This window comes from Megalops cyprinoides, chromosome 18 (assembly GCF_013368585.1).
Source record: "Megalops cyprinoides isolate fMegCyp1 chromosome 18, fMegCyp1.pri, whole genome shotgun sequence".
Classification (NCBI taxonomy): domain Eukaryota; kingdom Metazoa; phylum Chordata; class Actinopteri; order Elopiformes; family Megalopidae; genus Megalops; species Megalops cyprinoides.
Genome location: NC_050600.1, coordinates 16,779,456 through 16,793,690, shown reverse-complemented (window position 1 = coordinate 16,793,690; position 14,235 = coordinate 16,779,456). Strand labels below are relative to the sequence as shown.

The following is a 14,235-nucleotide window of genomic DNA, read 5'->3' as shown; positions in this document are numbered from 1 at the left end:
GTGAGAGTCTGTAGCTCTTACCATTACCACCTGAATTATTTTACTGATTCAGCTTCAGCTATAAGGTTACTATAAATCAGACAAAAATGGTAAACACATAATGTCTTCATGGTATACACTCATTTCAGCTCAATAACTTGGTGCAGGAAGAATATTAGCCTACTGTTTGAGGTCTTCTAGTATGCATATAGTTTAGCATACGCACACAATGCAAGACAGCTCTAATAAAAATAATAAATAAAATGCAACAAGCACTATGAGTAACAATGTTAATATATCATTGCTGTTTAAGATATAATTTTGTATCATATGGCTAAGTTTCTGGCATGCATGTACATACCCAAAATTATAGATTCATTTGATTTTACATTTACCCAAAATTATAAATTAATTTGATTTTGCATTTACCTATTCTGCAGTCATGGGGGAAGACATTTTCTGAATGAGAAATGGAAAGATTAAATCTGGTCTTGCAGGAGCGCGGAAAAGATTAGCGATAAGAGGTGAGCCGTGTTAGGTACTCAACTGCACTTTTCAGACGCAAAACCTGGAAACCCTGAGGGCACGAGAAAAGGCGGAGATCCCAGGGCGGCCCTATCGCAAGCCCCGTCTCAGAGGCAGAGACATCATGCCAAGGTGCTGTCTGTTTGGGTGAAGGGCAGCCGTCTGACCACCCCATGCATCCCCAGGACCATGCTTTCGGGGAGAGAACGTCTTTCTCTCTTTCTTCACTTCTACCTGTTCGCCCTGGCATTATTCCAATGACAAGGTCACACCTTGGCAGGCTGGGAGCGGCTCCTGGTTCTGGGTGCTTGGTGGAGACGTGCTCCCATCTCTCCCCAGCCCTGCCTGCGGACGCAGGGCTGTCCGGGCTGTCCTTCACACTGCCGTGTCTTTCACACTGCTGTACTAACTCATCTACAGAGGACGACCTGAAAGCTCAACTGGAACGGAAATACCACCCGCGCATAACGGAAGTCATGTAGCTGTTTAAGATATGTGCACGAAATGATCACTTCAACAGATTACTCAATGCTCAACACATGCTGCTCCTTCAAAATAGAAGTTTTTGCAGTGGTATGAAATGAAACATCGTTAATGGATGTTATGCCACCATATTTAAAGTGAAATCTGAAAAGAATTTTCTATTTCCATTTTCTGTTGTTACTTACACCCAAACAAAAATAGTATATTGAGATTTTAGAGAATACGGTTGTCGATCATTTTGATCAGTCTGTTGAAAATATGCACACCATTTCCATTCTGGTATATTGTAATGCATTTCTGCTTTGAATTTATACATTTTAAAAGTATTACATTTATTCCGGGGTGGAAAAATATCTCAATACACATTTCATTTTCATAAGGGGGCATTATTTCACATGCATAGGAAGTGCCCTAAATCACTGTATGGACCACATAACACATAACAGTTCACAAGACCAATGAGTGGATACTTGTGCTCTCACTCCCTGCAACAATTCAGTATTTTAACCATCTCAGTGTGAGTCATGACAGCATGTCTCAGACCAATGAACGCATTTATATTTTTAGCATTCAGCATTGCTGCTCTCTACCCCCAGTCACCAGCAGGTACAGAGACCTAGTTTGAGCCACTTTCTATTGAAATATAATCTTCTACAGTTTTTAGAAGACTACAATTACCACACAGTTGGTCACAAAACCACAAATCAATTTCATCTTAGCTTGATGTTTGAATTAATAAAAAGGGCTATCTTGTGAAGATTCGTATTGTAATACAGGTGCAACAACACATACACACTTTATGTACGTGTAGGTATGCTGGTTGAATTATACATCCATTTTCAATTCACTAGTGTGAAAAATTTATCTAAAGCCCCATTATTACACCATAGTCATCTCAATGTTCATCTCAGAAAATGCTAAATTTTTCCTGTATTTCCTCTCTGTTCCACAGTGACATAGGCACCAAGATCCTGTTCTCTTGAGCTGCAAGTTGCTCTGGATAAGAGCACCTGCTTCACAAATGTAATGTACCTTTTCCAGCTGTAGTCGAGATGCCGCCTCCTGTTTCTCATAGCTCTGTATCTTCTCTATCAAATCAGCCATCACTTTGTTCTTCCCCTTGAGCTCATCACCCAGCTCAGCCTTCTTCGACAAATAATCCTTTTCAAGCCTGGGAAAATGCCATCAAGCGTCAGTCTTTCAAAACCATGCACATTGTTAAAGAAAACAATGTTACATATAATAAAGAAGGGCTCCTGTGAAAACATTTTTATATGATGCATTTTAAAATAATGACCTATTTGAGTAGTTTGTGGAGTATATGTAAGAAAATACACTGTGGGGTTACTATTACTTTTTATGAAATGGTATAAAATGGACTTAAAATGATAAGATTTCAAAGGCCGTTGAAACAATACTTCCAATACACCTGAGGCCATAAAACTGGTGGGACACTGATGTTTTTGCACAAGGGGAGAGCCAATACTTTTTCGAGAGGCTGGCCCCCATTTGGGTGGTATACAAAAGGGGCTACAAGATTTGGTGCTTTTTTAAAGGACGCCAACACTGAATAAATCGGCACATTTTCAAAATAAACATCAGTCACACTCCTTGTGTTTGCATAGCAGTTACGAGATGGGATACCACAAGGGAGAGCTGTTATGGTCCGTGGAAAAGGAGCGAGAATGCTTTTTGGAAATCTAAATCAAGAAATAAATCGCTTGGCAATTCCTCCACGAGTGTTGTCCACATCAAACAAGAAAACTGAAGTATTAAAGCAAAATAATAAATCAAAATGATTTCCCATAGTGGCTGAAAATACTCAAACTCCAGATGTTTCGTATCTGTCTATCTGTCTGCTCACTTGCTCCCTCTCTCACTTGTACTACCCTTTCTGGAGTCACTCTCAGATTCCAGCATCTCCTTGGTGACATGGCCGCCAGGGTCAGAGAATGTCCTTATACCTTCCTTAAGTAATCTATATATAATGTTAGACAGATCCCTTGATCTGCAGTCCTGAAGCCATTTTCATGTTTTTTTTTCCCCCCTATAATGTTCTAATGTATTACTCTGAAATAATATTGGATTTCAGAGTTCCGATATTTTGACAAAAAAAAAAAACAAATCAGAGGCTAAGATTTCACTAGAATCCAGCTTTTAAAATGCCTGGTGTTCATTTGTTAATCTGTGGTCTACACCAACCAATTATTATAGCAACATAAGCTACAACTGCAGACATGATAAGCTGATAAACCAACAAAATGAGATAAAATTGCTTAAAGTAAAAAACATTGATGGGACAGCTAGACAAACATAAGGCCTTGAGGATCAAATCAGTAAATGTGCAGTATTTATCATGGCAGGGTACTGAGGGAAAATACAGTGAGAAAGTACAGTTGGAAGACATTCGAACTTTTCAAAGAGGCGGAGAGGAAGCCTTTGATGTGAGAAGCAGACTCACTGGGCAAGCTGCTGCAGGGAATCTTTGGCCTTGTCTCTCTCCTGCTCATAGGCCCTCTCCACCTCCCCAAACTTCTGCTTCATCAGCTCCAGACTGGACAGCGCCTCCATTTGGGCGCTCTTCTCCACCTGCAGGGCTGCTTCCAGGTCCCGGATCCGCAGCTACGACATAAGCATACATGCACGCGTGTGGCCCTTATGAAGTTACACGGTTGTTCTGAACGTTATGCTTGCGTTTTCACCCGGTCTCTAATATTTCACCTCAGAGGCTAAAAAGAGATGCATACAACATGAAAAAGAAAATGAACTTCAAAAGTCAGAGAGCTGATGACAGGCGGTACCTGTATAATTTCAGAGTTGAATTTGGACTCCAGGTGAGCTGCTCTCTCAGACTCCACACTCTCCTCCAGGGTCTTCACTTTCTGCTGAGCTATCTGGAGACCACATACAGAAGCGCACAGCCTTTCAGGTTCACACAAAGCCTGGGGCCAGATCAAGTCTAGTGCAAAGTCTACTCCAAGGTTATCCCAATGCCTGATGAAGGCTAGAGCAAGTCTATCCCAAATGTATCCCAAGGCCAGACCAGGCTAATGCAGAGCTAGTGCAAGTTGAGGCTACTGCTTGTCTGTTACTGGGCCAACTCCAGGCCAGACAAAGGTTAGGGCAGGCCTATCCTAAGGCCATACCAAGACAGGTGCAAGTCTAACCCAAGTCCATCCAAGACAATCTACAAGTCACATCAATACCAGACAAGGACTATCCCCAGGCCAGTCAAATATTTATTGGCTAAATACTAACTCACCTGGACACCAGGTGCTACACAGCTGAGCTGAGTTAAGCAATTTGACATTTTTTAGTCAATTACACATTGAGCGCATCTCCACATGTCTGTTCCACCCAGCTGAGCCATAGCACAGTATTATCCCAGTGATTTCTCCCTACAGTATCACTCTAGAACATTCACTGCATCTGCATACTTTTTCCCCTCAATAATATCCACCCCCTCCTAGAGGGTAAGGAGAAAGCTTTTTATTTATTCTGCTAGATTTGGAACCCTAACACAGTTGCTGATATGCAAATACAAAGCTTAGAACGACCTAACTGCTGGAAGATAAAACTTGGTGGAAATAAGCTTAATGAAGGCAGGCGGGTTATTACCAAGAAACTGACTGCTAAAACTGAAACAGAGGAAAGACTGCTAAGAACTCGCTTTGCAAAACTACATCTAAAGTCACTCTTCAGAGCGTTATTTCATACACAATCACTAGAGGGCACCAAGGGCACATACTTCAAAACAGTATAAATTGAAAATAGTAGAATACAAACTGTAGATTCTAATGGTTAAAGAGCACAAAACATGGTTTTCTTTATCCATTTTTACCAATATAACATAGCAGCAGGGCTACTTTAGTGGAGGTCCCGTGAAGAGCGCCCACCTCCAGTTCTCTCTTGAAGCGCTGCTCTCTCTCGGAGACGTACTCCAGCTCTCCGGCCTGTCTCCTCAGGCTCTCTCCGTCCCGCTCCTTCTCCCTCTGCAGCTGCTCCATCTTCCGGCGCAGCACCACCAGAGTGTCCTCCTGCTCCTGTTCACCGCGCACCACACGCTCATTACGTTACATTATCGGCATTTAGCAGATGCTCTTATCCAGAGCAACTTACGTAGGTTACAGTTTTATCCATTTATACAGCTACATGTTTTTACTGATGCATTTGTGGGTTAAGTACCTTGCCAAAGGGTACAACAGCAGTACTCCAGCGGGGAATTTAATGGGTAACCTATTGGTTACGAGCCCTGCTCCTTACCACTATGCTACACTGCCGCCTACACACAATAGTTGTACTCGATAGACTGGTGGAGCTCTACTAAATGCCTTTAGGATATCCTCAGTTTGGGCTGGTTTACACAGATTTCCATCAACCATCTTCTCATGTCAGATCTGGCACTGCAATATTAGTTTACAATTTTTTAAGAAGTTTAGGGACAGTGCCATCAAGAGTGTACAATTTCACAAGTCCACTAGAGGTCATTGTTTTGTTACAAACTCTTGTCTCCGAAGCACACAGATTTTCAATGAATGTCCTAAACATTGAGCAAAAAGTAGGGAGCTTAACCGTCACAAAACATCACAACCCCCCAAAAAAAAATATTCCACCATTCAAATAAGCACAGTAAGGGTTAGCAAAATATTAACAAGAGATGATATTTTATAACTCTGCACATACAAAAGAATTAACAACTGAAACCAATCAAACTGCAAAACTAGCTCTTCTTCAGGTAAGTAAAGACTATATTAGAATTTTGGCTATTATGGTACAGGACTCAAGATTTTGTCATCCTACTTTAGCCATAGCACAAAAAAAACACAAAAAGTAAAACAGCATATACTAACAGACTGGTGTTCAATTAAAACGCACAGTGCATTTTTTTTTACTTTAGTGGTAAATTAATTTTGTGATAGAGGATAATGACATTCTGGTTGCCCATATTACTACAGCAGGTTCCTGCAGGAGCACTGAAGTGATACACTCTCACACAGCCAACAGCTGTTTCTCAATGCCAATCAGAGGTCTGATGCCATCTGACCAGCTCACAGGCACCTAAAGAACCACAGCTGCTATGGACTTATGGCCATTGTCACAAACGACAAAACTCTGATTCCAGCCCAGGTCTGAGCTGTAGGACACGAAACAAGCACATTAACCTGAGTTACTCTGGCAGTCCGGGAATGCTCTTTACAAAGAAATCATCAGGAAACTTTCAAATTAACTTGCCTACTTATTGTATGTAACAGAGTAATATATAACCCTTTACCTAGAACACTAGGTAAAGTGTTATACATTCTAACATTCTAACGTGGCCTCAGTCTTTGTCCGACAATATCATATAGCCTACCTTGCCGCTACTTCTACCCTCTACAACAGAGAGAATGCCTAAAAGTCACTTGGTCCTCCCTCCCAGCTGAAAACAACCTATAAATGAGCAAGCAATTTCATCCTCAAACAACCTCTTGAACCTACTGTGGCACTTAGCAGAATGTCACATCTATCAATTGTGACACTAATGGTTTAGTATCCTCTTTACTCTTAGCCTAACCTTCTTGCATGCACTTTTGCAAGCCACTCCCGATAAAACTGTCAGCTAAATGACTACATGTAAATATAATGTAATGCAATTTACCTGTTTCAAAAAGCAAAGCACCTGACAATTTTTGCCCTCCATTAAGGGCTGAGATTTCATGTTTTGTAACGAGGAGGAACAGGGGCGCCTGGATAAGGTGAACACATAGGCGTGTTCAGAGAAAAGCACACAATCCATGTAACCAGTAGATACTGTATGTATATTGCTGCATATTAATACATATTTTAATTTCAGTCCCCAAGTAAATCTCTAATTGAAATAAACTGATGTTATTTTTTTATGAATATTGTCTGGGGATCCTTCCAGGACAGGGATGATACAAACGGTGACAGTTACAAACAAAACAGAACTATAACAGAACTAATGGCAGATAAAACAGAACTAACCCACGGCTGGGTGAGGCGCGCTGGACAGACAGGTACCTGAAGCAGAGAGTCCAGGCGCTTCTTCTCTGCGTTGAGGAGGTCGATCTCCGCGTTGGCGCCCAGCAGCAGCCGGTCTCGCTCCTCCAGCTCCAGCTGCAGGGCCTGCTGGTCCTCGTCGCGGGCGTGTCTGGTGATGTCCAGGGCCTTCTCCAGGTCAGACATGCGCTGCTGCAGCTCGGCGGCATGGACTCAACGCAAAACAGGGGATTCTTGTGAAAATACGTCCCTCTTACCCTGAGGGGTTTACCTGGGGGGTGCAGTGCAGTGATGGAGCTACAAGTTCTTCACATTAAAGGCTGCAGTCCAAGTCTATATAAAAGGGGCAATCCACTGGAAATGTTGCATAATATGTATGAAACATTACCTCGATGACGGAGAGCAATGATTCGATGTATAGATTGATAAATCAATAGCACTCTATATAAAATACTCTACAACTTGTTTGGCATCACTAAGCAGGTAAGTACTTATGTACTTAATCAAGTAAATAATACATCATCAGCAGCTATGAGGAGGGTCTGGTTCTGGGGCCTCAGGTTTATTTGAGGCATTCTCAGTCATCAAGGTAATGTCTGATACATATTAAACTACTAACAAAGTACACATTTTAACCAGAGTTCTTGCGGTGAACTGTGAATCTATGTTATTGAACATTACCATAATAAGTTCTATGCACCTAGTATCTATACAAATATGCACTGTTCCACAGTAATTAATATGGGGCACATTTGAGGTCCACAAAATTAAAATTAAAATGTCTGATTAAAAGAAATACTAACTTTTCCAATGACCAAATCCCCAACTTCAAACTTTACCGTAACTCAACCCACATTCCTATCCCTATTCCTGTTCCTAACCCCCCTGACAAACAAAACTCTACTCTAAACCACTCCCCAATCACATACACTTTGTGTTGACTTAACAGATTACAAAACAATTTGTAATAAATTATTTGTAAAATAAATAATTTGTAATTTGTAAAGTAATAATTTGTAAAATAACTCTTTCTCCATATTTGTGGAGGTGAGCTATACACTGGAGAGCGTGGCGAATGCAAACCTTACCTTTCAGCTGCTCGTTCATCCCGTAGAGAGCAGCCACCTTCTCCTCAGCCATATTCCTCTCTGCCGTAGCATCTCTCCTGACCACAGCGATCTCATACTCCAGGTTCTGCCGCTGGGCCTCGCCTCTCTCCACAGAGGCCCGGAGCCGAGCCACTTCGCCTTCATACTTGGACACCTAGGGGAGACGTTCAACTGGGATTAAACGACAAAAGATTTGTGCCACTCTCAACTTGGTCAACAGGGGCATGAACACATCAGTCATAAAGCACATCACTACAGTACCTCCTCATTGTACTTTGTGGTTAATTCCAACTTGTCTTTCTCCAGTTTGTTGATTCTCCATCTCAGGTCTGAGGGAGCGCTCATGTCATGCGGTTGTATGCTTTGACTCTTGTGTTCACTTTGGAGATGAGAAACGATCTCTTTCAATCTGAAAAAGAGAGGTTGAAAAAGGGCAAAACAGTATCAATCCCACAATTCAAGTTTGAAACATTACCACAGCAAATAAAAGTAACACACCATCTTACCTCACTCGAATGTTATTTCGGTATTCTACTACAAAACATGAACGAGCAAAACTGAATCAATAAAATTGATCATACAAAAGCTAGCACATAATCGGGTATAAATACTTAGCACTTTGTACAAACACTAAATGAATTGACTGAAAAAAATAGTACCTCGATATCTCATCCTGGGGGGTGACTTGGGTTACAGTGCTGCTTGTTGTTCTGTGTGATTTTGGCGACTGTGCTGTATGTTTCTGATGAGACGTCCGCGGGTTTTGTTTTGAAGGTGTTGTATCCTTATTCTTGGTTGGAGTTTTTTGACGTGACCTCACCGAGGCAGCTGGCGGTTCTGTGGGCATGACTGCAATTGCATTTAACTCGAATCCGGTAACAGACTACTAAGAAAATAGAAGGAGTACTTCTTAGTGTTATCCATCGTACAAAAATCAAACCAGCCTTTACTTGTGCATAGTGACATAGCTGGGTACCATTTTATTAGACAAAACTCGCGTGTCCAAAGGCTAATCAAAATATTCATTTGTTGACATTCTTCGATAAAAATCAAGATCCACTTTGTTTAAACGTATTGCTGATAGAACAGAACAAATTCGTTTCCACTTCGCCCTCCTACTAACGTTGCCACTGGTAACCCGAGAGACATCGTAGACCGTTTCGGTTTGTTGGGTAGCTAGACAGCTAGTTGAAATTAGGCTCATTTCTCCATATAACTAGGGAAGTACAAGCCAGCTTTTGTACCATTTTCACAAAAATAGCCAGCTAGCTTGCTAAATAGTAACAACAGTGTTCTGCAAGCAAAGACCATGTCATTTGTTTTGCTTTGTTAGCTAGTTAACTAGATACTTACCTTTCAAAGCAACTTCATTATGTACCAGAGTACGGTAAGCCTGGCTCAATACTTAGCAAGCAAGACTATCTAGCCAGAATTCGCACTTTTAATACGCAACGATTCACACCCTACGATAAATTACAAGCTAAGATAACAGTTAGCTTAAGTAAATGAAATTACTGATCAAATTACTATCTGACTGTCAATATTTGTAGGGCTACGCTGTTCCTTTGCACAAACCAAAACAAAACGGCATTCAGTTATTAAAATGAAAATGTAAATTATATAACATGCTTATATTAAAATAACACAGCAAACTGTAAATGTCAGCACCTAACGATAACTTCCCCTACCTCAAATTCCGTTTGAATCTGACGCCATGTTCCATGTCTTTGGATTCGGGTATAATCGCAACTTCCGTTGTTTTTCTCCTTTACTGATTGGTCAGGTGGATGATGACGACTTTAAAGGGAACGGCGCAAACCTGTCTTTGTGGTCGGCTAAACCATGGTTTATTTTGACATTGAATGTCTTTGGCAAACTGTGAAGAAACTAGAAACTCTAACCATTGCCCATCTGCTGCAACCTCAAATGTTTGGGAATGTGAAACACTGTTTAACACAATTGCTGCAAAGTGTACCACCGCTAAATCACGTCACTGGGGGGAGGCTCGAGTGGGTCATGTGACCACAACAAAGGTATTTCATCAGAGAAAGTAACTGATATCCGTTGGATTGCCGCTTCTCTTGCCGCGTCTCTTTTGTGTTCAGTTTAATGTCTCTTGGGACGTATTCCCATCAAAATGCATATTAACGGCCTTTGATTTCCTTTCTTCATAGTGTGGAGACTTTGCCGCTGTCCATAGTGCAGGAACTGTTGTATGAAGTCAATGGCAATATCAGTCTGATCACCCTACTCGCTGTGCGTTTGTGAACTTTCATTGTTTTAGCTCAGTCTTCTATCGAGCAAGATAATGAGTCAATTTTACTAATTGTACGAATGTTGTATTGACACGATTTATCCTTTCAACAAACTGATTCCAATCAAGAGGTGTAAGTATAAACCGATCGGTAAGTGTTATTATTCCATTCTACATTTGTAATTAAAATTAATCCTAAAGTTGAATGAGTTACAATGATGCACTGTATGTATACTACATGTGGATTTAGAATAATGTAGGTCTACTACATATAAACAAGCAGTTAAACTAAACTGTGCAACACCAATAATCCATAAGATGGTGATAAAAAAAAACAAGTAACTGTATTCAATATGTGTTTCATGTATGTATGTGATGATACATGCATTGTTCTTTATACATGATGGTGGGAATTTGGTTTGGAATATGGTTATCCCTTCAAAGCTTAAGAGAAGGAGGAAGAAAGTTGTATCTGAATGGGTCTGGATCAATATGAATCTTCTCATTTATGAAATAAGAAGTGATAAGTACTTTCAGACATTTTAACTTAAAGTTAAAAAAATACAAGGAGATAATCTTGCAGATCATGTCATTTTATAATGATGTTGAAAAGGTTGAATCAGAGTTGAATTCCCTTGAATAATTCAAGCCCTTCGGGTAAATCTCATGTGGCTGCCCTCAGCTCCATCAGTGAGATGTACAGTTCTCCTGTCTCCATTCCTGCAGTATAATGTTTTAGCAGTTAAAGGAGTTGTTCACATGGAACACTGTGCATGTGATGGAGTAGTTAGAGCTCTGTACTTAGTACCTTAGGGCTGTGAGTTGCAATCCTAGGTGAGACTTTGCCAATGAGCAGGGTAATTCATCACAACATTCAGTAAAGCTCTGGCTGCCTGTACAAAGAGACTGTGTAAGGTGTGACTGACCTCACTGCATCTCTTCCTGGATATGGATGTCCTAACCAAATGAATAACACCTATGAGTAATCACTTTCATGGAATCACAATGTGGAGAGAACACATTGGCTCTGTGTGTGAACAAGCATGACCTGGGCATAAAAATACATCTGCTGTAAGATATATTTATATGTGTCTCCCAAAAATGTGTGATACTGTGTTGTGATTTCTTCTCAGAAATTAATTTACTGCATTATTATGTTTAATGAATTGAGAACCCATTCTAGTTGACTACATTTCCTTTGTGCTACCGCTAGATGTCACTAAAGTATCGGCCTGTAATTAAAAAAAAATGCACTCATTATGTAATACATTGTGGAGTAATAGTCATTTAACATGTAGAATGGTGGTTGATATGTTTTCTGTTAATAATTTTTGTTGGCTCCTTGTAAATGCCTAAAATGATAAAATAATGACCACCCATTTGTTCTTTCCACCTGGCCAAAAATGGACAAAATGGACAAATGGACAAATCCAGAGTTTTCCCCATTCCCTGTTAACCTTTAAAAAAGATTACTAAATCAAAAAAAGAATGTGATAGCCAGAAGACAGAACATACTGAAATATCAACGTAACACTGTTGCAATAGACTGTGCAGAAAGGACCAGAGGATTGCTATGTGACAATGGTGTCAGACAGCTTTTAAATTTTTTTTAAGCTCAGGTGAAGTTGACATGAATTTCTACATCACTCCTTACATTTTCTGGTGCTGTTTGTTCATACAGTACACAACATTTGCACAATGTTTTTTTTTTTTTTTTTTTTTTACAGTATCTCAAATTTATTTGAATAAGTGCACTTTTTACTGTTTATCAAACAACTGGGTAATAATTTTAATAATGTATAATGAATACATTATTTTAAATGCATGAGATGTTCCAAGTTAAAATCAGAGTGACCTCTTGTCCCACAATGTGGTGGTTATAACTCAACCAGCTCATGCTTGGTGAGATGTCATCAGTTGTTACCACCTACATTTTATTTACAATTACATTATTCTGCCTGGACACAGACACACTTTAATCACCTTTTTAACCATACCGAAGCAACCCATTGAAGTACCACAATTTCTAGCATATGGTCATTAAATCATTAAATCAGTTCCTCCACAAGTGGCCACTCAACTGACCATCTAAGCTGTTTTGGTTTTATGACACAAGGACTTTCTGTTCTGACCACTTCAAGCACAGCTTTCGTGCCTGGGAAAGTTCTGTTTACTGATCCTATTTAAAATGCCTAGTAAGCCTATTAAGACAGGAGAGGAAATGAAAGAATGTAGTGTGTGCAGATTATTAGTATTTTTATATTGCAGTTGCATCACTGAAGAAAGAAGCATGCCTGTTGCTGTCTGTGATTTCTGCCTGTCCTTATGTGTCCCTGCTTCAGGTGAGTCAGCTTTCAAAGCAACAGCTGTGTGCTGATTCTCCACTGATTTGCATAATAAAGTTGCTCACAAATGCATGCTGCCTTTCAATGTCACTTCCCAAGTGTGCACATGGATGTTGACACAGTGATACAAGTGCCACCGGGTAGCGTTATTTTATTTGGATTGAAGGTCACAGTACAAACCATAAAACCACATATGGGAGCTGTTGAACAAACCAAAAATAGCTAAAGGGTGTTGCAGGATTGTAACCAACATTATTTTATGCAATGTCATATCTTGCTTCACATGCAAATTTGATTTCAGCAACAAAACAGAACACAAATTCCCAATGGGTGGACCTACTGCACTGACAGTTCCTTTGTACACCAAGCGCTTGCTCAACTCAGACCCATAGGAAAGCCCATAAGATGGCAAACAGGTCATGGAAAAGGGTGAATTTAAGCACTACAAAAAATCATATGTAACAAGTTAATCTATAATGCGGTGTAAAAGAAGGAATGATCAAACAGAAGCATAATTTGCACATTGTGCAAAGCAATTAACCTTAAAGGCAATATTCTTACTTTATGCATAGTGTCTAAAAATATACTTTAATTTAAATGCAATGTAATAGTTTCATGTGTAGTTGTAAATTTTTAGTTTAATAAAATCAAATAAATGATATAGCTAGCATAAAAAAATAAACTTCACCTACTGACTTTTCACAGCCAAAATGAACAGTAAAAGAAGGTGTTATGAGGCATACATGGACAGCCATTGTCAGCTGGATTAAATTGATCATTGAACATAGAGAGGCAAGTGAAAATTACTGTCATCAAGGGTGAGTGGGTCCACAAATAACCCTAATTTCTGACTTTACCCTATGTTTCTCTTACACAAAATGCACACAAGAGACAGATGATGTAAGTGTCTGTAAAACAGGGAAAGTCAAGATTAGCTGCCAGTTGCTTCCCTGCCACCCACTGCTATTGTGATCTAGTCTTGTGACAGACAATCTTAATACTTCAGCATACCAAGACATTTTGGACAATGCTATGCTTCCAAGTTTGTGGCAACAGTTTGGGGAAGGCCCTTTTCTATTCCAACATGACTGTGCCCCAGTGCACAAAGCAAGGACAATAAAGACATGGTTTGATGAGTTCGGTGTGGAAGAACTTGACTGGCCCGCACAGAGCCCTGACCTCAACCCCATCGAGCACCTTTGGGATGAACTAGAACGGAGATTGCGAGCCAGGCCTTCTCGTCCAACATCAGTGCCTGACCTCATAAATGCTCTACAGAATGAATGGGCACAAATTCGCACAGAAACACTCCAAAATCTTGTGGAAAGCCTTCCAAGAAGAGTGGAAGCTGTTATAGCTGCAAAAGGGGGACCAACTCCATATTAAAGTATATTTATTTGAATACAATGTCATTATGATGTAATGGTCAGGTGTCCAGTAATTTTTTGTCCATATAGCATACATGGTCATGATACCAATTCCAGCATTACAAAAGTCTAATTTACATTTATCCCCTGCAGTAGCCCCTATTATCTAAATG

At 40.1% G+C, this 14,235-nt stretch overlaps 1 protein-coding gene across 1 annotated transcript in view; it reads right to left on the bottom strand.

The window, feature by feature from the left end:
• LOC118793634 (coiled-coil domain-containing protein 171-like) overlaps window positions 1–9,819 on the bottom strand; it is a 73,531-nt gene extending 63,712 nt beyond the window's left edge. The window contains exons 1-9 of the mRNA XM_036551862.1: window positions 9,785–9,819; window positions 8,756–8,979; window positions 8,358–8,505; window positions 8,076–8,250; window positions 7,009–7,199; window positions 4,884–5,030; window positions 3,789–3,881; window positions 3,449–3,609; window positions 2,020–2,158 (exon numbers count right to left, since the gene is read on the bottom strand). Coding sequence (XP_036407755.1) covers window positions 2,020–2,158; window positions 3,449–3,609; window positions 3,789–3,881; window positions 4,884–5,030; window positions 7,009–7,199; window positions 8,076–8,250; window positions 8,358–8,505; window positions 8,756–8,943 — 1,242 coding nt within the window. The 5' untranslated portion in view covers window positions 8,944–8,979; window positions 9,785–9,819. The remainder of the gene's footprint in view (window positions 1–2,019; window positions 2,159–3,448; window positions 3,610–3,788; window positions 3,882–4,883; window positions 5,031–7,008; window positions 7,200–8,075; window positions 8,251–8,357; window positions 8,506–8,755; window positions 8,980–9,784) is intronic.
• Window positions 9,820–14,235: the final 4,416 nt, after the last annotated feature.